General features: G+C 33.8%; 3 protein-coding genes across 3 annotated transcripts; all 3 read right to left on the reverse strand.

Moving 5' to 3' along the window:
- Nucleotides 1-340: 340 nt before the first annotated feature.
- On the reverse strand, nucleotides 341-1,282 carry LOC126497627 (olfactory receptor 8K3-like). Its single transcript, XM_050135765.1, has one exon. It carries the CDS (start codon nucleotides 1,280-1,282, stop codon nucleotides 341-343), a length of 942 nt encoding a protein of 313 aa, XP_049991722.1.
- Nucleotides 1,283-9,079: 7,797 nt separating this feature from the next.
- LOC126497625 (olfactory receptor 8K3-like) lies at nucleotides 9,080-10,021 on the reverse strand. The gene has a single exon (XM_050135763.1). It carries the CDS (start codon nucleotides 10,019-10,021, stop codon nucleotides 9,080-9,082), a length of 942 nt encoding a protein of 313 aa, XP_049991720.1.
- An 11,728-nt stretch (nucleotides 10,022-21,749) lies between these two features.
- Nucleotides 21,750-22,691, reverse strand: LOC126497631 (olfactory receptor 8K3-like). Its single transcript, XM_050135768.1, has one exon. The coding sequence runs from the start codon at nucleotides 22,689-22,691 to the stop codon at nucleotides 21,750-21,752; it is 942 nt and encodes a 313-aa protein (XP_049991725.1).
- Nucleotides 22,692-23,931: the final 1,240 nt, after the last annotated feature.

The following is a 23,931-nucleotide window of genomic DNA, read 5'->3' on the forward strand; positions in this document are numbered from 1 at the left end:
TCCAAAATACAATATCCATTTAAACCCTCCTGAGAAATCTTATTCCCTTCATTTACACATAGGCTTTACTGTTGTTAGCTCTTCTGTTGTACTTTTCTTCTGAAGCAAAGCTTTTGTGCTGCTATGTTTATTTATTTTTCACAAACACACATATGTATGTGTAATACATGAATACACACACACGCACACACACATATATACATATATATGTATATATATATATATAGAGAGAGAGAGAGAGAGAGAGAGAGAGAGAGAATATCTTCTATCTTCTTTCCCATTGTTGATGTTTACTTCACTATTGTGAATTATTTGGATTACTTTTAACAATATAGAAAATCTACCAGACAATATTGCAGAGTTTTTCCACTGTTTTTTTAAGAGAATCTTTTACATCTTTGTTCCTCAAGCTATAGATTAAGGGATTCAGCATAGGTATAATCTGACTGTAAAATATGGAAGTCACTTTGTCAGTGTCAAAGGCATGAATGGACATAGGCTGCAAATACATGAATATCAAAGTCCCATAGAAGATAGCGACTACTGTCAGGTGGGACCCGCAGGTAGAGAAAGCCTTTCTTTTGCCCTCAGCTGAGTTCATCCTGAGAATAGCTGCAAGGATGAATACATAGGACACAATGACCACCAGAACAGAAGAAAGCAAATTAAAAGCTGATAATATTAAAATTATCACCTCAATTTCATGAGTATTTGAGCAGGCCAAAGACAACAAGGGGAGACCATCACAGTAGAAATGTCTGATAACATTGGGGCCGCAGAAGGACATAGTGAAAATCTTTATGGTAAGCAGAAGTGAGACAAATATACCATAGAGGTAGGGAATGGTGACCAGTATCCAGCATACTCTTTGTGACATAATGACAGTGTAGAGGAGTGGTTTGCAGATGGCCACATAACGGTCATAAGACATTGCAGAGAGAATAAAAAATTCAGCAACAATGAACATATCAAAGAAAAACATTTGGGTTGCACAAAAATAAAATGGTATTGTATTCTGATCTACAATAAAATTTCTTAACATTTTGGGTCCCACAGAAGTTGAATAACCAAGATCTACAGTAGCGAGGTGTCTGAGAAAGAAGTACATGGGTGTTTGCAGCCTGGAATCCACCATGGTGAGGACGATCATGCCCAAGTTGCCAACCAATGTGATCAGGTAGATGATGAGGAAAAGTCCAAACAATGGTGCCTGCAGCTCAGGACGGTCAGTGATGCCCATCAGGATGAACTCAGTCACCACTGTGAGGTTGTGGGTCTGCATCATGGGAAAATCTATTTTGAGTAGAGACCATTACACAGTCAATGGATTGCAAATATCATATTACTAAGACTATCTTAAATAAAATATTTGCAAAAGTGTGGATTTATTCTTTTAAAATAAACTATTTACCATAATATACAAACATTCATGCACATCTATACATAATTGCAAACATGTGACTTTTAATAAACAAGACACAGATGTGTCTTTGATCCTCAACCAATGGTAAATTCATCAGGATTGACAAAATTCATTGTCAACAATGCTTGCTTTCCCAAACTTCGATGAAAATTATACCTTTAGTCAAATATTAGACATTAGTTAATCTTAAAAGAATTTTTCTATATCAAATATTCAACCCTTACAGTATACAATCTCATACTCTTGATATAAATTAAGCTGAATATGTGTATATATACACACATATATATGTGTATTTCATATATGTACATATCTAAATATATATTTAGAAAATAAGATTAAGTCTTTAAAATGTGAATAATTGGAATTGTAGGTATTTGGATTTATTCACACATTGATTAAATTTTTTCTTATTTTATTTGTATTTCTGATATGATTAGTACTATGGTCTGATACTTGATAATTATATATTTGTAGTAACATGTAATATGTATGTATGCCATACATAAACCTACTAAAATTTTTAAAATGCACATACTGCTAAATGTCTGTGTAGATCTATGGAATTTTAGGATGTAAAATGGAATATCTTCAGTTGTTTTCCCACCTCATATTGATCAAAGCTATGAATAAGAGTAACATTGGAGACCTCACTTAGAAATGTCTTGACATGAAGAAACCAAACAGCATGTAAGAATGTCTTTGTCATCCTTTTTCACACTACCTATTATACACAAATATTCCTTGGGAAAATAAAATGAGATGTATAAAACACTTTTTTTCTTATAAAAATTCAAGAGGTCTCTGTTTGGACGTCTGAAAACCTGAAGTACAATAAATGATCCAAAAAGTTTGTTCTTTCTGGCCTTAGTCACAAAATGATAAACTTGGATTTTAAACAGTCACTGGACACACAAACCTACCTGCACGTATTTTCCTTATAAATGTATATGTGTATCATGCGCGATAGGATTTTACTACTTTGTTAGATCTACCAAGATGAGCAAGGAGTTGGTCATGAAAACAGTGTGTACACAAGATGTCACAGTCTGTTGCTCTAAGAGACAAAATGCAATTTTCATAGTTGGCTCTCATTAACGTTTTGTTCATTACTATGTTAATAAATATAACAAGGAAATATTATGTAAGAAAGAGTTCTATTTTCGATAAAACAAAAATAAAGCATATGATCACTAAAAATTACTAAGAACTAAAAAGTAAATTCCTTTATATAAATTAGTCTTTTGTTATAGCAACACTTTTTATTATAACTTAAGTTGTTTTTATGTCATGAGTCAGATACAAGATATACCCAATAACTTACAAAAGTATGAGGAAGTCTGGAAAAAATTAAGAAAGTTTATTAAATTTGACTTATTAGCAAACTCCGGATGGTCCCCATTGATTAAGATGCACTATATTACAATAATATAACTTTTAGTAATTGCACTTCTGAATATGGCTGCCCAGTGTTGTCATAGATGTTTAATGCTTGATACTGGATAGTGGTGTAGGTATCCCTAAAAGAAACCACGGTAAAGTATGATGTTATGTGCATGATGCAAGTGAGGAATAGAAACATCATCCTGTGTGGTTAGTTCCCAGGACCGTCTTCCAAATATGACATAGAACACCATGCACTCAATTTCTCTACTCCAGAAAGGCATGTCTGAATACTTCCAATGCGCCAGAGAGAAGGTAACAATTATTACTTTTGTAAAATATGTATATGTCGATGTTTTCTCGGTAAAACCAGAAATAAAATGATTTGCAATAGTAATCATGGTAGAAACGGCAGTCTCGGAGGAAAACGGCTGTGAAATTCCCCAAATCTTACCCTTCTGTTTACAGGTGATTGCATTTAGTTTGCACATCACTCACTTAAAATGCTTCAAACAAAAATTTTAAATATATCAATTATTGCAGAACTGAAAATCACCCATTCTCTGTTCCTTTCATATTGATTTAATATACAGTGATATAAACATACAGAGTTATGTACTGGTACAGGTTGTCAATTTTATTACAGCTAAGGAAAGACAAAAATGGTTTCCTCTGAATAGATTCAGTTCAGGGAAAAGAAAAAAAAGATTTAGTATTCAGTGAAAGTAAAAACATACTTTATTATAGATTATTTTGTTCACTGACTACTTGATGTTATTTTCTAAGCTATAATCTCAGTAAATTAATAGTATTCAGTACAAAATAAACTTTCCCTATGTCATGAAGCTTCAATTACTTGATTTAGTTAAATATAATAGGTTTTCTTATGGCATTTCATTTATGTGCACCATCAAACATTGTTATAATTTCTCTTTCTCTTCCTCTAGTCTCTGGATAGCTCTTCTTCTCATCCTAGACGCTCTGTCACTCTGGGTTACTACAAGTTTTGTAGGGAATCCTTAGTAAGGTTTGGGACAACTATAAATTAGGAAGGGATAGAACGTAAATGATGTACTTAAACTGCTGCTCTCAAATTATTTTCTCAAATAAAAATATCTCATTTTTTTTCATTTTCTATCTCTTTTAATATAGGCCATTCACTAGTGCCGCGCACCGCACCCCCGTGTCTGCGCTCTGTGCGCTGGCACCCAGTTCCCGAACTGTGGGCAAGGGACTGGAGGTTAAAATACACAGACACACACAGACTGAGAGACAGCGACACGGGTCATCCTTGAATTCCCCAAGAATGCCCCCTTTACTGAGTTCAGGGGCAGGTTATATAGAGATAGCCACGCCCCAGCCAAACCCACCAGAAACCACTCTCCTGCCATCAGGAACTCCTGAAGATCTCCTGCTCAGAGCAGCTGTAGGCACTCAGATCAGGGGATTACAAGAAATTCAGGATCTGGGGTCTCACTGCTCCCAACACACTAGTTATAAAATTGTGTGTGTGTGTGTGTGTCTGTGTGTCTGTGTCTGTGTGTGTATGAGAGATAGATAGAGAGAGGAAATATTTTACAAATATATTTCTGTGTATGATTAAAAGATAGTAGTATTTGCTCTCACTCTCAGTGAAAGTGTACAAAAACAACATGAAGTACTATTGCTTTCTAGGCATTGTGGAATATTTGAATGAATAGACACTGAATCAGAATTAGAATCTCTAGATGGGGAAAGTCTAGCAAAAGATTCCCATAACTCCTCGTGCTTAAACTCCAGAGCTCTGTGAGACACTTTGTTACCTTCTGTAAGACTCCTGCCTTCATTTCCCACTGTGGTTCTTAGAATAGGCTTCTGAGATCTATTTATGTGTGTTTTAAACCCTAGAGATTCTCCCTAATGAGATGCCAAAAATTCTTAATTATGAGCAAACTTTTGAGTGTCTAATGAGGTGATGCCTGGAGGTTCCAAACTCTCAGGATCAATGTGCATTCAGGTATTTGTTGTGACAAAATACAGATAAAAATAAATAAAAGTTGTAATTTCATGGTAATTTGGTGTAATTTGAAGTCTTTCTGTGTATTATGTACAAAACATTTGTTTGGCAAATCTAATTTAGAACACTTTGTAGGTAACTTCTAAAACCAAAGTTAATATGTGAACACATCCATTATTCCATAGAGTAAAATACAGTGGAATAGACATTATCATTTCACTGAATATTTTCAATGTCAACGTTTAGTGACTAAAAAGTGATGGCAAATATGTCAGAATATAAATCTAGATAATAATATTCTTACAGTAAAATAATGCTACACACACTTCTGGTGCTATAGATAATTCATTTCCCTCTTGAGTAACTTAGAAATTAATTATATCAACATATTCATAGAAATGAATCTAATTTTTAAAAATTCCTGGAGCAGAAAATAACCAGGAATTAGAAAGATACATGGAGAAATGTAATCCTAGAATTTTAAATTTTGTCAGAAAAAATCAGGAGAGTGTTTGCAAATTTAGATACAAAAAGTCCATCTTATATTAACTTATATATAGATGGCATACTTAATGAACTGTATATAACATTTCCAATGGCAATAGTTCATCTAAAGTTCTTATTAGAATATATGAAATAAACATGTCTTAAACATGATTTGTGAGAGATAAAGGAATTTTAAAGGAATGAGATAGTCTATAATATATACATCTATTAAATCTTTATATAATAACCAATCTGGGTAATTTTCTAGATGCACATGATAATTAACATTATTTCTGTAATATTCATTAACATAAAGAAAATTATTACTGATATGATTTCAGCTTGAGCAGCATCAAGTAGAAGAAATCATAGAATTAGTATTAGAACTGGACCATTAGGAGATTGCTGAACATAGTGAATATGACCATCTTTGAACACACTGCTGACAATAAGGGCTATGTCACACGCCTTTCTACCAGTATGAAACTACAGTTAAAATACTTTTTGTGGTGCCTAACATGACGGTTTTTTTTGGGGAGGTGTCAATTTATGCAGTATATGAAAGTATAGAAACTCTTGTCACTGTGGATCTATTAAGTAAATCAGTGATTGCACATGAATAATTTGAGTCTAATGGAATGCCTAGAAGATAGAAACTAATTATCAAAGAATACTGCTCTTAAATTAAACTTATTTACTTATCTTTCTATTTTGTAATCCAGAAATTCTACTTATATACATATATTCACATATATTAGCATTAGGATCTTAAATACTTTAGTACTCACATGTATACCACAGGAAGTATGCTAACCAAGATGTGAAATTCTTTTAAATTTTCATTCAAGAATTAATAATAAAATCCTACTGGATATTGCATAACTTAATGGTGAATTACTGTCTTTTTACTCTCTTATAGTTATTCTCAATCTTGGTGAGAGATGCAAAGACTAAAGAACTGTTCCAGAGATGGGTCATTTAATGACAGTGCTTATTGCTAATCTCAAAGACCTGATTCTGTTCCCTAGAACCCTAATGGTGGAAAGAGAAAACTAACTCTTGCAAGATAGAAATCTTGAAACATTAAAGGAGCCAAGGACCTGGGAACAGCTAGAGGATATAGACCCTGCAGAAGAATCTACTATGATGATCCTGATAAAAGGATGTAGTCTTGAGAAAACCTTAAGGAATTATATTCAAAGATAAGTGTGTCTTCCAACTTGCATCACAAAAGCTTTTTTTTTTTTTTTTCCTAGTAAATAGTGACTAAAAGAGACCCAAACTGCTCAGGGTGTGGACGATAAAAGACTTCAAAATACTAAGCCCTAAATGTGATATCTGTGTCACACCTTTTGCTACCAAGGTATCATCCTAGGAGAGGTGTGGGTCTTAGGAGAGTGTAAGCATCAGGAGCAGCCCAGAGTTGGCAAACTCTGGTTTCCAGACCCATCAGGGCTGTTGTAGTAATGAAGTGAAAGTGACTGTGACTTCATGCACAAGAATGACAGGAGCTCAAGTCACAAAAATCTTAAAGCATGAAGGGGGAATTGGTGAGGAAGTCCTAACCCTAGCTGAGAATCTATCAATGCTCATTTATGATTGCTTAATAAGGGAGATTCGTTGTTCTTCAAGGATATGTCCCCTAAGGAAATACCCATGTCCTGCTGCATACAAATTTTAAGGCCTTCATATGTGTATTTTCTTTTTATCAAAATGTAACACATGGCTGTTTTAACACATTGAATCTAAAAGAATTTCTGTATTTTCTATGCATTCATGTATGTCCTAATTTTGAAGTATATTCATTAATTAAGAATATTCCAACTCTTTAAATAGAACTGTTTTTAACCTCAATATTGAAAATTTCTTATAGTAAAGAAAAGTAGATTTTCTTTACTAGCTAAAATGTTGGTTTTAATTGCTAGGCATTACTCTGAGTAAATCAGAATTTGAAAAATAATATGTGACTTTCACTCCAGAGTAAAGAGCCAGCATGTTTATTAAATGAAATATCTAACAAAAATGGTACATTTAATCTTGAAATTTTAGATTGTAGCCTCCCAAATTGTTCATATATTTTGATGTTCACTCTAACAAAAAAAGGATTGAATACACGACAAATTCCTGTAATTTACTAGTTTATATTCACTTAACCATTAGTAATAAAACCTACAGGAAATGTCCCAGAGGGATTGTACTTCATTATCTTCTGGTTAGAAATTAACAAAGTGAAAATGTGCTGAATCAAAATAAAACTAAACAAACAACCAAACAAACAATAATTCTGGAATAAAGCCTTTTCTGTTGCTGTTTACTCAGAGAAATGTTTTGAGTGCTATTTACAACACTTTAGATCAAAGAGGATTTATGAAGTAGAATTGCTTTTCCCATGTGTTTTGTAGTTTTCTTCTTTGAGACATTACAGTGTTCAAACTAATTGACAAGTTTATGAAATTAAACTATTATTAAGTTTCAATAGTTTACTTCATGGTAACTAGACACAATTATGTTGTTTATCAAAGATTGCCCAATACTCAATCTTTAGTGCAAGAATGACAAAATTTGATAATTTATACTTACTGTAACTATTACATTTTCATATTTTTAATATCGGTGTTATTACTGGCAATGATTTCCTTTACCACAAATATGTTTAAAGTTAAATTTTTTGTACACATCGGGTAATGTATAAGATTGGCTTTTGTGTCAAACCCACAGAGTGATTGTCAAACAAAACCTAAAATTATTTCTTTATTGGTGTTTTTGTGTTTTTTTCATTTCTCAAGTCACTCTACGTAGTTCAGATTGACTTTGAACTATGTTGCCTAGGCTGACCCTAGCATCCTGATCAACCTGCCTCCACATTCCAATTAATTACAGCACTGGTTTTTTATTTAATTATCAAAACTTAGCTTATGACTTATAAGAAATATAAAAAGTAAATGCCAAATAATTCAGTAAAGAGAAATGAGAGGCAAGGAATTAAGATATATACAATAGCAAGACAAAATAAAGTAATAGGAGTTCCCATGGAAAACTCCAGCCATGTTACACACACACACACCCATACACACACACACCCATACACACACACACACATACATACAAATGTACACATATATATCCACATGTGCACTTGGAATTATACATTAAGTGATACATTGTAAGTATGAGCTATTTAAACACTGTACAGCATTAAATGATACATTGTACTTATGAGCTATTAAACACTAAATATACGGTGTTAATTACTGCAGCTGCAGTCATATCTGAAGTGATGTGAAAAAGAAATAAAAAAATAAAATAGAATCAGTAGGTAGGATTCTCGGTGACAGGAAAGCACCTGTGTACTGATATTACTGAGACTATAATTATCAAAGTGATAGACTTCACATACTCTATATTATGATCAAGATATTTTAACAGAATTTATACAAATGTATATGAAAAACAAATAAATAATAACCATGCATTTTAATATAAATAAATGCAAAGATACACATGAACACCAGACAGTTCACTGTAAGGTTCAGTTGACAAATCTTATTTAAACCCTACAAGACACCTTTCCTTAACTTCCTTCATACATTAATAAAACCGTATTGTTACCCTTTTTAGGTCTGCAGTCTTTAAAACAATTTTCTGTGCTACCTCTTTTCTTAAACTTTTTGTTTATAAACGTTCTCCTCTTTAGAGAAGGGTAGATTTTTTGAGTATGTTCTTCACTGAAACACATAAAGCGCTTAAATTTATTTGAGGTGGAATAAGATAACCTTTAATTCCTGTGACTTCTATGAGAAGTAATTGCATATAGTTTTCCCTGTCTTTCTAAGAGCATGTTTTACATCTTTATTCCTCAAGCTGTAGATCAAGGGATTCAACATAGGGATGACCAGGGTATAAAAGATGGAAGCTATTTTGTCAGTGTTGAAGGAGTGACTGGACTTGGGCTGCACATACATAAATATCAAAGTCCCATAGAAGACAGTGACCACTGTCAAGTGAGATCCACAGGTGGAGAAAGCCTTCTTCCTTCCCTCAGCTGAGTTCATCCTGAGAATAGATCTAAGAATGAGAAGGTAGGAGACAAGGATCACCAAAAGAGAGGAAATCAAGTTGATAGCAGATAAAACTAAAATTATCATTTCAGCTTTATCTGTATTTGAGCAGAGCAGAGATATCAAGGGCAGACCATCACAGTAGAAATGATGGATGACATTGTAGCCACAGAAGGATGAAGAGAAAACATTTATAGTAACTATGAGGGAAACAAATACACTGTAAATGTATGGGACTGCCACCATCACCCAACATATAGTTTGTGACATGATGACATTGTATAGCAGAGGGTTACAGATGGCTACATAGCGGTCATAGGACATCACAGAGAGAATGAAAAGTTCACAAGCAATGAACAGAAGAAAGAAGGATAATTGTGTAGCACAAAAATTGAATGATATTGTATTTTGAATGACAACAAAATTTGCTAACATTTTAGGTCCAATAGCAGTTGAATAACCAAGATCTGTGATAGCTAGGTGTCTGAGAAAGAAGTACATGGGTGTCTTTAGCCTGGAATCCACCATGGTGAGGATGATCATGCCCAAGTTTCCCACCAGTGAAATCAGATAGATGATTAGGAAAAGTCCAAACAATGGGGCCTGCAGCTCAGGACGGTCAGTGATGCCCATCAGGATGAACTCAGTCACCACTGTAAAGTTGTGGGTATCCATTCGTGTTCATTGGAAAACCTGTCAAGAGATTTCAAATATTATTATATTTGTGGATTTTTATTAGTATTATATTGTGTTCAAACATTTTAATTTAATTTTTGAAAATAAATATATTTTTTTAAAAAACATGTACAAATGTAATACCATTTAAGGTGCATGCCAATAGTAATACACATAAATGCTGAAAACTTTTAAAATGCACTCAACTCTAGTTATGTGTGTAGATTGAGAGATTCTTTAGACATACAGGTAGAACATCCAGAGTTATTAATAACAATCTATAATAGTCAGATGCAATCAATAATTGTCTTTGTCTGAATTAACTAAAGGGCATGTAAGTAAGTGTATCTGCGCAACCATCTTACACACTGACCTATGATGTACCACAGTCTTTTGGAAAAATAAGGTGGTATGTATAAAATATTTCCACATATATAATACAAAGAGAACTCTGGATGGCCTTTTCAAAACCTGAAGTAGGTGTGTGAGCCAAAGAGTCTGTGCTCTCCAGCCATAGTGCCCTAAAATGATGAACATATGGATTTTAAACAGTCACTAGTCACACTAACTTACATGCAAGATTTTTCCTTATAAATCTCTTGTGTACATCCTTCAGGGTTGGAGCTTAGTTTCTTTGTTAGATCTGGAAATACAACTAAGGATTAGAAAGACAACATAATGACACACAGAACATTTGCTTTCTCAAATTCTTTTCTGTAAATAAAGTCATGTTGTTTTATTAACTATCTATCTCTTCTTATCTGGGCTGTTCATTAGTTATAAGTGTGTGTGTGTGTGTGTGTGTGTGTGTGTGTGTGTGTGTGTGTGTGTAAAAGAAAGAGGTGGAGAACTAGAACGAGAGTGACTGAGTAACTGAGAGAGATGCTTTCTAAGAATAAAATATCAAAAATATTTCTGAGTATACTTCAAAGGCAATTAATACCATTAGCCCTTTAAACCTTAGTAAAAATGTGTTTAAAATTAACATTAAATAGAGAAATTAAGATATTCTAAAACTGCTCAGACATCATTGATTATAAAACAGGATAGACAATGAAGCAGATGCAGATGTTACTATCTCCAGACTGTGAGAGCTCAGCCATGGACGCCACAACTCCTCATGTTGACACTACAGGGTTCTACAGGACACTTTGTTACCTGCTGTGAAATTCCTGTCTTCATTTCCCACTGTGACTCTCAGCCTGGGTGAGTTTCTGAGATACATTTATGTGTGTTTTTTAAAGAATAGATAGTCCCCCTGAGGAGATACCAAGAAACAATTACAAGCAATATTTTTGAAGCTCTAATTGGCAATGCTCTCCAATGGAGTCATGAAGCCACACAGCTGTTTGGCACAATTTCAGCAGAGCTAAACTGAAAGTTGCCATGCCTGTCATCCTGTCTCTCACTTTTGGTTTTGACCACTTCTTGATGCATGCTTGGGAGCAGGAGCTTTTTATATTATAATTCATTTTATAATATAATATAATTATAATCTTTTCTTGTGACAATTATAACTGGGTCTCTTTAGGAACATCCTAAATTTTTTTACCCCTCTCACTTTCAGGGAGATGGTTTTAGCTGGGCCTCTTCAGAAACCTTCTGTTATCCCTGGAGATTGTGGTAAGTGTAAAGATGCTGGAAACTTTCTTTATGAGGCCACGACTCCAGGATCAGGATCTTTTTGGAACATCTTCTTTTAAGCAAACTCAAGTAGGATAATTAAAATAATGTAAACTTAAGACTGACGAGCTCCAACTAACCAGAAAGTTTGACAAACTCTTCTTACATTATGCTCAGAGTTTTCTGAATAAGTAACGTACTAAATGCAAGCGTATGCAGGGTATGCCCCTAGAAAATTAAAAGTTCAGTGACAGGAAAATTAATGGATAGCACGTTGTACTCTCAGGACTGATAGTACAGATAGTACACTGTTCAGTCAAGGCATGGTGATTTACCTGAACTGGCTCAGATATTTTTTTATTTACCTATCTCTTTGAAAATGCAAATGAAACCTGAAACAGGCTGTTACATACTAAATATAATTGCCCTAACACAACAATCTAATAATTTTTTTAAAATAGGGCTATGGGGCTATGATACTAGTAAAATCTGTCTGTTCTATCTGTACTTATTAATTGTAACTGAACCTGTGACCCTAGACATGTTATAGAAAAATCAAATGTATGCGTGGAGAAAAATAATATAATCTGCATCTTTTGAAAAAAATTGTGAGTCTGCCTTCTTCTTGTGAATTTGCATAAATAAAGAAACACTCTGTCTCCTAGTCAGTCAGGCTGGGAGATTCTTCAGACCACTGTGCCTGACTCATTTCTTCCCTTGCCAACATTTTATATCCTCATGGGACCTGTCTACTGTTGGAGCTGGCTCCAAGAATCTAATGAAGATATGCTAAAACTGTCAGGATTAATTCATATTCAACTGTGATTTAGTTATTTGTTGTATAAGTCAAAATTTCCACTTAGAAAGACTTATCAAAAAGTATCAAGCAAGGTTATCAAAGGTAAATGTGTTCTCTCCTTCCACTCTGATGTACTGTGTAATTACCAATATGAAAACAAATTAAGTTTCCAACTATGGATGGATGAACAATAAAATACTTTGCACAAAACAATAGAAGCTATAGAATAATTGTCTTGAGCGCTGTAAATATTTGTCACTCATATAAGTTTAATAAAACACTGATTGGACAATAGCCAGACAGGAAATATAGGTGGGGTGGCCAGACTAAGAGAATTCTGAGAAGAGAAAAGTAAGAGATGCAGTGAGATGGCAGATGCAGAGGAAACAAGATGAGAATGCCTTACTGAGAAAAGGTACCAAGACACAGGGCTAAACATAGGTAAAAACTATGGGTGAGTTAAGTTGTAAGAGATAATTAAAAATAAGCCTGAGCTTATAGGCCTAATAGTTTGTAATTAATATAAACCTCTGTGCATTTTTTGAGATGGAATGGCTGAGGTATCTAATGGAACAAAAACTTCTGTCTATATAGACTATTATTCAACCATCAAGATGCAAGGTATGGTGACAGGGGTAAAATGGAGAACACCATACATAATGACATAATCCTGTTATTAGAGGATAAATATAGTAAGATTCCAATTATGTGAGATACACCAAACTGTCTTTGAATCAGAATACTTAATCATGGCTCCAACTACCTTCACTTCTACACACAGGGGGTTGAATAATTAACATACATGTAGTCCCAGTTGTCAAGAATAAATTATAAGTTTTGTAGAAAAGTTTTCACTTACAGTTCAGTGCAAGATATCACATGTGTTTACTTTTTCATGGCATACATTTCATGTAAAGATCAACTGAATAAATTTAAAGGTGAATAAAGTTTCAATACACAGCATAAAAAATATAGAATTTGAAAATATTACATTAATTTGAAGCAACTCTATGTCTTCCCCATGAAGTAGCAGGAACTATGAATGTAGTACACATGAATGTAGTTTGTTTGCAATAGAACAAACAAAGCTTTTCTGAAAATCAGATGACATGGCATTCCTCTCTGTATGTTTTCCTTCTAGTCTGTATGTAGTGCTGGATGTGTGGGTAGGTGCTTTTTATAGTCTTTTGTCATGGAATATATTGTTTTCTCCATCTATGGTATTTGAAAGTTTTGCTGGATATAGTAGTCTAGGTTGGTATCCATGGCCTCTTAGTGCATGCATAATATCTTTTCAGGACATTCTGACCTTCTGAGTCAGGTATAATTCTGATGGGTCTGCTTTTATATGTTACTTTGATTTTTTTCATTTGCAGTTCTCATATCTCTTAATATTATTTTTTTATTCTGGATATTTTGTTTTGATTACTTTGTGGTAAAGAGAATTTTTGGGTCTAGTCTATTTGATGTTCTGTAAACTTCTTGTACAGTTATTTATTTATTTATTCATTTATTTATTTATTTATTTATTTATTTATTTAAGATTTCTGTCTTCCCATCCCCGCCTCCCATTTCCCTCCCCCTCCCTCAATCAACTCCCCCTCTCTTATCAGCCTGAAGAGCAGTCAGGTTTCCCTGCCCTGTGGGGAGTCCAAGGACCTCCCACCTCCTTCCAGGTCTAGTAAGGTGAACATCCAAACAGCCTAGGCTCTCACACAGCCAGTACGTGCAGTAGGATCAAAACCCAGTGCCATTGTTCTTGACTTCTCAGCAGTCCTCATTGTCCGCTATGTTCAGCGAGTCCAGATTTATCCCATGCTTTTTCAGATGCAGTCCAGCTGGCCTTGGTGAGTTCCCGATAGAACATCCCTATTGTCTCATTGTGTTGGTGTACCCCTTGCGGTCCTGAGTTCCTTGCTCTTCTTTAGGTTGGGATAATTTTCTCTAAGATTTTTGTCGAATATACATTCTGTGTCTTTGAACTGGTATTCTTCTCTTTCTTGTAGTCCTTTATCTTAGGCTTAGTCTTTTCATGGAGTCCCAGATTCCCTGGACATATTATTTTATGAGTTTGTTGGATTTTATGCTTTCTTTGACCAATAAACATTTCTTTTTTGTATCTCCAACACCTAAGATTACCACTTCCATTTCTTACATTCTCTTGGTTATGCTTGCATCTGTAGTTCCTTTTCATTTGCTCTGATTTTCCATTTCCATAATTCCCTGCTTGTGCTTCCCTTTTTGAACCCATTTCAATTTTAACTCAAATATTTATAAATTGGTAGTCAACATATGAGTAGAAGGCATGCCTAAAAAATCCCTATAAAATGGGTTTATATTGAATTTAAATTTAATAAACACTTAAGATTTGCAACATTCAATTACATTCTATTGTTAATCCTTAAATGATATTCAAATAGATCTTAACATCTTAGCTAGAACACATGTTGAAGTGACATGAGAAAATAAATATATATTCAGTATCCTAATACCAATACTTATGGAAAGATATATGTAAGTGGGATTATTGGATTGAAATTTAGATAGATGAATAGAAAGATGATGGATAGATGATAGATAGGTAGATAGATAGATAGATAGATAGATAGATAGATAGATAGATAGATGATATACAGGTAGATATATAGACAGATAGATGAAGTCATAGTTGAATATCAATTGTACCTGATGTTAGTTTATAATGTTATGGAATCTCATTAAACTCTCAAATAATTTGGGCATAATAATTTAAAGCTTGAAAGATTCTGTTGAAGGTGTTTATCACCTGGAGGATGTCCCTGGTAGAATTTTGGGGTAGCTTATGCGTATTATCATATCATCTGCTAATATCATTATCTGACTTCTTCCTTTCCAATCTGCATTTCTTTCATTTCCTTTGTTACCTAAATGCCCTAGCTAGATTTCCAAGTACTATATTGAATAGAGCTTGAGAGAGTGCACAGCTTTATCTTGTTACTGATTTTAGTGGGAATGCATTGTTTCTCTGCATTTAATTTGATAATGGCTATAAGTTTTCTGTATATTGCCTTTTCAGATCTCATTGTGATTATTTCTCTTTTGGGTGTTTGCTTCTTATTTTTTTATAGGTATGGTGTTTCCTTAGGTTAGGAAAAAATCAGAAAAGGAAGGAGATCACATATGTCTGACATATAATCACACAAGGTATACATTACTGCAAGGAAATACTGGACCAAAGCAAGCTCAAAAACTAGTTCCATTTAGGAATACCCATAAAACAAGTCTGGCCTTCGTAGCTTTGCTTAGTTGTAGAAGAAAATTCCATAGCCCCTCTCTTCTATCCTTAACTCCAGAGCCATTGGCCCAAGATGCAAAATTCTGTGCAGACTACTGTGACTGGAACTTGGTCCACTCATTCCATTATGTCTTTACCAAATTCCTGTTTTTGAAGGATTCCTTCACTCTATAGGCTTGGCAGTCTCCTTAAACTGGATCTGTAGACAATGCTCTGGTAATCACTAGCATCTGCCTTCTGGGTGCCGGGATTAAAGGCACACAGTACCACACCGGGCTGCAAGGTTTTTCTTAATTTCTTTTCACAAATTGTAAATTTAGCTGGGTGCGTTCTTTCCCTGAGGTCACCACTCCATTTACTCCATTTTTAAAATTCTGTTTATCTCATTGAATACAAGACATAGCTCCTTTCCTCTTTTTGGAGCTCATTTTCTCCTCAAATAATTTTCCTTGCTCAGCATGCTCCTTTTCATTATATGTCTTCACTAGTAACACTAATAACCATAAAAAAGAGTACATAATATAGTGTTTTGAGATTTCTTCTGCCAAAGGAAATAATCCAAAACACTTCACTTTAATCTCTGGCAAACTTTTCAGACAATAGCAAAAAGCAACCACACTCTACAACAAAATATCACCTTTCTAGGCAACATGCTAAAGCTCTTCTCCTCTAAAAGTTCTTTAGCCAGGTAACCACAGTTGAAATTGGAGTTAGCATCACTTTCTTCCATATAACTGCTAGGCTGTCCATTATTCATCACTTAAAGCATCAAAGGCTTTTCTAATCCACAGTCCCTAGGTCGATATCCTTCAAACAAAAGCATGGTCAGGTTTATCCCAGCAATATCCCAGTCCACGGTATCAACTTCTGTCTTAGTTAGGGCTTCTATCACTCAAATGAAACAACATGATCATGGCAACTTTTATGAAGGAAAGAAATTAAGTTGTGATAGCAGAAGTAGTGTCAGATGTTTAGTCCATTATCATCATGCCTGGGAATATAGTGGTATGCAGGCAATCATGGGACTGGAGAATTCTATATCTTGCAGGCAGCAGTAAGTGATCTAACATGCTGGTGGTATTGATCATATAAGAGACCTCAAGGCTTGCCTCCACAGTGACACACTTCTAATAACACCACACAGTTCTAACAAAGCCATAGCTCCTAATAGTGCTAATCCCTTTGGTGCCATTGGCTTTCAAACCAGAGTTGATAATACAAATCCACATGGCATCTTTGCTCTTATCTCACTCCCTCTTCTCCATCTTGTATGCACTAACATCCACCTTAAAACCTCCCACTTTTTTTTTCATTTCCAACTTATACCTTGCTATTCCACTCTCTATTTCTTTCCCAGCTACCTATTCAGTATATCTACTCAAATCTGAAAAAGTGGAGCAATATGCTTTCAATAATAGAGAGAATGTGTGATATTTGTCCCTTTGGATATGGGTTATCCCGTTCAATGTGATCCTTTCTAGTCTCCATCCATTAATAGACAGTGTTGTTGATTTCATTTATCTTTACAACTGAATAGTATACTATTGTGCATATGTACCACATCATCATTATTCATCCATCAGTTTAAGGTCATTTAGGTTGCTTCTATTTCCTAGATACTTTGAACAGAGAAGCAATGATCAAGGATAGCAAATATCTGTGGAGTATATCAAGTTCTTGTGTGTACACCAAGGAGTGTTATAGCTGGTAGATTTACTTTTATTTTTTGAGAGTTCTCCACACTGATTTCTAAAGCATTGGGTCCAGGTAGGATTCCTGCCAAAAATTAATAAGGATTAGCCCCTTTTTGACATCTCCTTCAATATTACTGTTGATTTTTGTTTTTTGATCTTTGCCATTTTGACTTGGTTGAAGTGTTTTGATTTGCATTTACCTAATTGCTAGGGATGATGAACATTTTTTTTGTTGTTGTTTCTGAAATTATTTTTAGCTACAATTTTCTTCTTTTGCAAATGCTTTATTCAGGTTCAAGGTCCATTTTTTTTTTTCAAGATAGTTTCTCTGTAGCTTTGGAGCCTGTTCAGGACCTAGTTCTTTTAGACCAGGCTGTTTCAAGCTCACAGAGATCTACCTGCTTCTGCCTCCTGAATGCTGGGATTAAAGGCATGTACCACCACAGCCCAGCTATAGAAGACCCATATTTTAATGAGTCACTTAATTGATTTGTATATCATTCTTTTGTGTTTCTTATATATTTTAGATATTAATACTCTGTCAGTTATAAGGCTGGCAAATATTCTTTCTACTTCTGAGAGTTTTTTCTTCCTCTGGTTGTTTTATAAAGCTCCACTTGTCAATTCTTTGCCTTGACTCTAGGACAAATGGAGTACTATTGAAAAAGCCCCTTCTTATGCCTACATTGTATATGATAAAGTATTTTTTTTCTTGTAGCGGTTTCATTATTTTATGTTTAAAGCTTCTTTAATCTATTTTGGATTAGGTTATATTTAAGGTGACATGTCTGAGTTTGTTTTCACTCTTTAGCATGTGAATATCCATGTTCCTTGCATCAATTTTTGAAAGTTCTTTCTTTTATCTAGCTTATAATTTTTGCTTCTGTCAAACAGTACATTTTGAAATTTCATATTGTTGGTATATTTTGTGATGAGATTTGGTATTGTAGAATTCTTTGTTGGTTTCAAGCATGATATGAACAAAACAATTTGTGGCAAAAGTGAGAATTGTGATAGGGTTAGGTCTAAAGGCTCAAAATGTCTTGGTTTACATGGAGTTAGGCAGAAAAATGTCTGGGTTTATATACTAGATATACTTCCTGGTTAAACTGTGGAGGGATGGTGTAGAACTGGCTGGTTTGAAAGTTTGGATATGGAATAGGATTATTTATTGGGCTAGAGGATATAACATATAGGTAGGAGAGTCAAGACTTGGCTGGATCAGTCGGCGTGCGACCAAGACTTGCAACGCTGAGTAGAAGGTTTGTATGAAGAGGTTTAGAGAAACTCACCAGACCAGTCCCCAGAGAGTACACTTATTATTGTTTTTATTTCCAAAAAATATACAAAGCACATTAGCTTTTATATATGCCAATAAGACCTTTAAACAAATGATTTGCAAAATTCGTTGTATATACATTGTGCTCAGGCAAACCACATAGAATATAATTATATGAAGCTGATGTAATTAAGTATGTGCTGGAGTACAATAAGAGGAAAATGATGGAATTTTAAATTTATAGGTTCCATTACGATTTTTTTTTTAAAAAAAATCTTACATGTGTACTTTTATTTTATGTGTCAGCGCTTGTCTGCATGTATGTATGTGGACCACATGCATGCCCTATGCTCATGAGGTGCTTCTGATCTCCTCCAGCTGGAACTGAGGACAGTTGTAGCTGTGATGTAGGTGATGTGAGCCTTTACAAGAGAATCCAGTGCTCCTATCAGCTGAACCACCCATCCAGTTCTCATGTGTTTCCTATTATGATATTTTTTTTGTTCCAGGCCCTCTTCTAACTACTATTTTATAACTTTGTAAATAAATACATGGCTTGATTAATTTCTACATTATTGATTAAGGAAACGAAACCTGCCTCACCTTGAGTTATGCAGTTCCATGGTAATGAAAAGAATGTTCTTTATTTCTTAGCAATATCTAACAAATTCTTGACAAATATTAAAGCAATATATTACAATATTTGGTAGAGATAGTAACACTGAAATTTTTTTCCTTGCCTTTTAATTGCAAAATTATAGACAAGAAAAAGCTTTATCTTTTCTTACTTTTCCTTTACCTTCCTTTCTTCATCATTCTTTCATCTTTTCCAGGAAAACTGATATTAGTCCTATGTTATTTTTATCATTTCAAACCAACTTGATAAAAACAGAAACAAAACTTAAGTGGTTCTATTGCATCTGTTGAAGGCATTTCTGTAATTTTATAATCTTGCATGCATGTCCTAAGTGAAAATGTTGGTATATGACAAGAGAAGGTATCAAACAGTTTAATCTCTATGTAGCATTTCAGTAAATATAGTGACAAGTAAACGGACACAAATTACACAGAATGCTGTAAATCTTTGGGGCTTATTTTATTCTTTTCTTATTCAGTCTATGCTAGTACTCAAGATACTCACCAAAATTGATAATGTCCAGTTTTCTATATTTTAAACTTATTGGCTATTAAGTACATACAATTTATTTTATAGAATATTACTATAAAATGTTCCCCATTATATGTGGGGAAATTTTTTCTGTTATTGTTATATGGGAATATTTCAAATCATACAAAGTCCATGTAAAGGCAGTTCAGTTCATTTAATCTGTCTCATACACACTTAAACATACAGTACTGAAGACACTTTTGAATTGTACACATACAATGACATGATTTTATTTAAGGCAATAGTTCTACAAAAATTAAAACAAATAAGCTTATTCCTAGGTGTCTGAAAGGACTTTTAGAGATCAGTTCTTCCAGTTTCATAAACATTCATTAGAATTAACTCAGAAGCATCTGGTGTTTGTATAAGGTAGTAAGTTAATTCCACTAAATGATTTCATCTGATGCCATTTGGTAATGATATTTTCACATTTCTTAGCTTTTGTGTAAAAGATAAATTGCAACACAGCACTTTGATTGGTACAATCTTAAACCTCAGACTGTTTACAAACATTCCAAATAATCCTAATATTTTTGTTTTTTCTTTTTAAATTATGTTGAAGATAATTTTAGAACACATACAATTCTTTTTAATCAAATTATTTTTAACAATGAAGTCTCATGTCAACTATTTATTGTAATATTTTATATAAAATAGAAACATTAAAATTAACTTGAACTGATGAGCTAGCCGAGTTGTAAATTTCAGATTACTAAAATGAGCCTTTCAATATGAAATGCTACTCAATTTCTATCTTTCAGTATTTTTTACAATTAAGCCTTAGAATATCATGATTTTAGTTAGCTAATAAAGTAAATATGCAATAAATATCCTCTTTATACCTATTAAAATTATGTTTCTTACTAGATGGATGCACTTAATTCAGGAAAACATACTGATTAAAAAAAACTGATAATAAGGGGTGATAATGTGCTTGCCCTTGAATGAGACAGCTCGCGCTCTCTCTCTCTCTCTCTCTCTCTCTCTCTCTCTCTCTCTCTCTCTCTCTCTCTCCCTCTCTGACTCTGTATTGCTTAGGGGATATCACAGAGGAGGGAGTAGAAAGAAATCAAGAGTTGGGGTGAGAAAATCATGTCTTCTGAACATGAAATTGATGTTTAATACATGAACTATGGTTGTTTGTATTAAAATGCACAAGACTAGGCTCGCCAACATTCCAGTGTGTATTGGGAGAGACTCTGAGACACCATTATTTCCTAAAGGAAAGAAATTGACTGTCATTTTCTTGGGTGGTGCAGCTATAAATAGCTTCCCCAAATTCTACTAAACAATCTATCACCCAACCTTGAGCAAGTAATTCTTATTAAACTCAATGAATAACACATGACAAAGAAGAAGGTAGAAGAGGGGATGTTTGAAAAGAAGGTTTTCAGGTAGAGAAGGAGGGTGATGAGGGAATCAAGAATGGAAGTGACAATAATTAAAGTGAATTATATAAATGTATGAAACTGTCAAATACACAAAAACAAAGATAAATTAAAAAACATAAGTACATGCAAATACTTTCAAATGTCAGAATGTTTATTTAAATAGGGAATTCCACAAGAATGTTTAAAGTCCTCTTTTGTCCACAGTGTGCTTTCTTTCTCTCATGCATCATATGTCTCTTTAGATATAAAACTTCAATTCTATAGGCACCAAGTTTGCTTGTATTTTGCAATAGGCTTGGATGTTAGATTTCAAATATAAAATGCCCTGAAGGAAATCATTCTCTGCTAATGCAAGTATTACATATGAGAATTTGATTATCACCAGAATTGAGGTAGTTAAGTACATGTTGAGCACATTCTTGTTTCTTGTACATTATGTAGGAAAACAGAATGGGCCCATATTCAAATCTGGTTTGAGGGATTAATTTTACATGTAAATTTTAAGAAAATATGCTGAATAATTTTTGCCACGTTCTTTGTAGGGCATCTTTAACATCTTTGTTCCTCAGGCTATAGATCAGGGGATTCAACAAAGGGATGATAAGAGTATAAAATATGGATGATATCTTGTCAGTATCAATGGAATGACTAGATTCAGGTTGTACATACATAAATATCAACGTCCCGTAGAACACTGTCACCACTGTCAGGTGGGACCCACAGGTGGAAAAAGCTTTCCGTCTGCCCTCAGCAGAGTTCATCCTGAGAATGGCTATGAGAATGAGCAGGTAGGACATAAGAACAACCACAAGGGAAGAAATCAAATCAAAAGCTGCAAAGATCATAACTATCAGTTCAACTTCATGGGTATTTGAGCAAAGCAAAGATATCAAGGGGATACAGTCACAAAAGAAATGATTAATGACATTGTAGCCACAGAAGGATAAAGAGAAGATATTTATGGTAACAACAAGGGACATAAATGTACAGTAAAGATAGGTAATTGTGACTAGGACCCAACATACTTTATGGGACATGATAACAGTGTAGAGCAGGGGCTTACATATGGCCACATACCGGTCATAGGACATGGCAGACAAAATCAAAAGCTCACTGCCAATAAACAGAAGGAAAAAAGCTAGCTGTGTAGCACAAAGATAATAGGAGATTGCATTTTTATCTACAATGAAGTTTACCAACATTTTTGGTCCCACAGTTGTTGAATAGACAAAATCAGTAAAAGCCAAATGTTTAAGGAAGAAGTACATCGGTGTCTGCAGTTTGGCATCTACATTGGTGAGGATGATGATCCCCAAGTTGCCAATCACTGAGATCAGATAGATAATAAGGAATAAACCAAACAATGGGGCCTGGAGCCCAGGGTTGTCTGTGATGCCCATTAGGATGAATTCAGTCACCACTGAGAGGTTGTGTTTCTCCATTCTTCTTATCATAAAAACTGCTATAATAGAAGCAATAGAATATTAAATGTCTTTCAGTATTGATTACCTGAAAAATATTTATTGTTTAAGATTGCAAGTAAGAAACATTGAACATTTCTAAGTTACTATTTGAAATAAGTACATTTGCTCATAGGAATATGCAGATAAAGAGACAGGAGAAAATAATTTGTATTTCTCATTCATTGTGATTTTAATGAAAAATACTACTTCAAGATATTGTTAGATAATTCCAATGTCAATATGAATGGTAACTGTCCTCTAAGGTTTTGCAGATGTTTAGTCTGGTAAACACCATATGTAGTTCTTAATAATCTCCAAATAATATCTATACCAATAATCCATATATGATTTTACAAGCTTCTATAGTTATGTTCTTAATAAATGATAGATGATAGATAGCTTACCCAAGCATATATACAAATGTTCACACATATACAGAGAATAAATGAAGCTATGAGGATACAGGCAAATAAAGTAAAAATAAAATTATGATTAAATATTATTAAGACTTCAATTATTAAATATATATCTAATGGATTTTCATTGCACTGTTTTTTCATATGCTTCCATTTCATTTAGTAACAGTAATTAACTCAATAACATCAATAATACAGAAACTTTTTCTATGATATTTTTTCTAGATTATATTTTCTATGATAAGGTAAAAAAAATTGCGCACATCTGCCTGGAGCAATGTATTTTAGGTAAAAACACAGACTGCTGTTGTAGCATATTCCAGGTAGGTTCCAGCCCTAATGTGCAGTTTGTATTTTATAAATATTTATATTTACATTTATGTTTGTATTTATGAAACACATAAATAACTTTTTATAGTATAGCTGCCTATAGTTTATAGCAGGTGATACAACTGAAGATGGAATATTTCTTTGAAGTTAGTCACTGTATCTGAAAGAGGTATTTTTACAAATATATACATATATACCCTCATTGTCTTTTGCACAAAAGTATGTCAGTATAGAGAAAGTCCACACTATCCCAGGTGAAAGCCTTTGTTATAGAAATACAGTGAGGATATACTTTTACAATATTATAGAAGTATCTTCCAAAATTGCAATGAGAAAGTCTTAAATCTTATTTTGGTCTTTTATTTTGTTTTATTATCTAGTAATAATAATATATTAAAAAATAAAAATACATCACTTGCATGGACCAGTAATCCTATATGTTAAAGAAATGCATATATTCTTCACCCTAGTAA

This window comes from Alexandromys fortis, unplaced genomic scaffold (assembly GCF_014885135.2).
Source record: "Alexandromys fortis isolate MF-2015 unplaced genomic scaffold, M_Fortis_MF-2015_v1.1 scaffold_23, whole genome shotgun sequence".
Lineage (NCBI taxonomy): Eukaryota > Metazoa > Chordata > Mammalia > Rodentia > Cricetidae > Alexandromys > Alexandromys fortis.

Bases quoted from the DNA above. Each gene is read 5' to 3' on its own strand.
- LOC126497625 (XM_050135763.1), bottom strand. From the start codon at position 10,021: ATGGATACCCACAACTTTACAGTGGTGACTGAGTTCATCCTGATGGGC.
- LOC126497631 (XM_050135768.1), bottom strand. From the start codon at position 22,691: ATGGAGAAACACAACCTCTCAGTGGTGACTGAATTCATCCTAATGGGC.
- LOC126497627 (XM_050135765.1), bottom strand. From the start codon at position 1,282: ATGCAGACCCACAACCTCACAGTGGTGACTGAGTTCATCCTGATGGGC.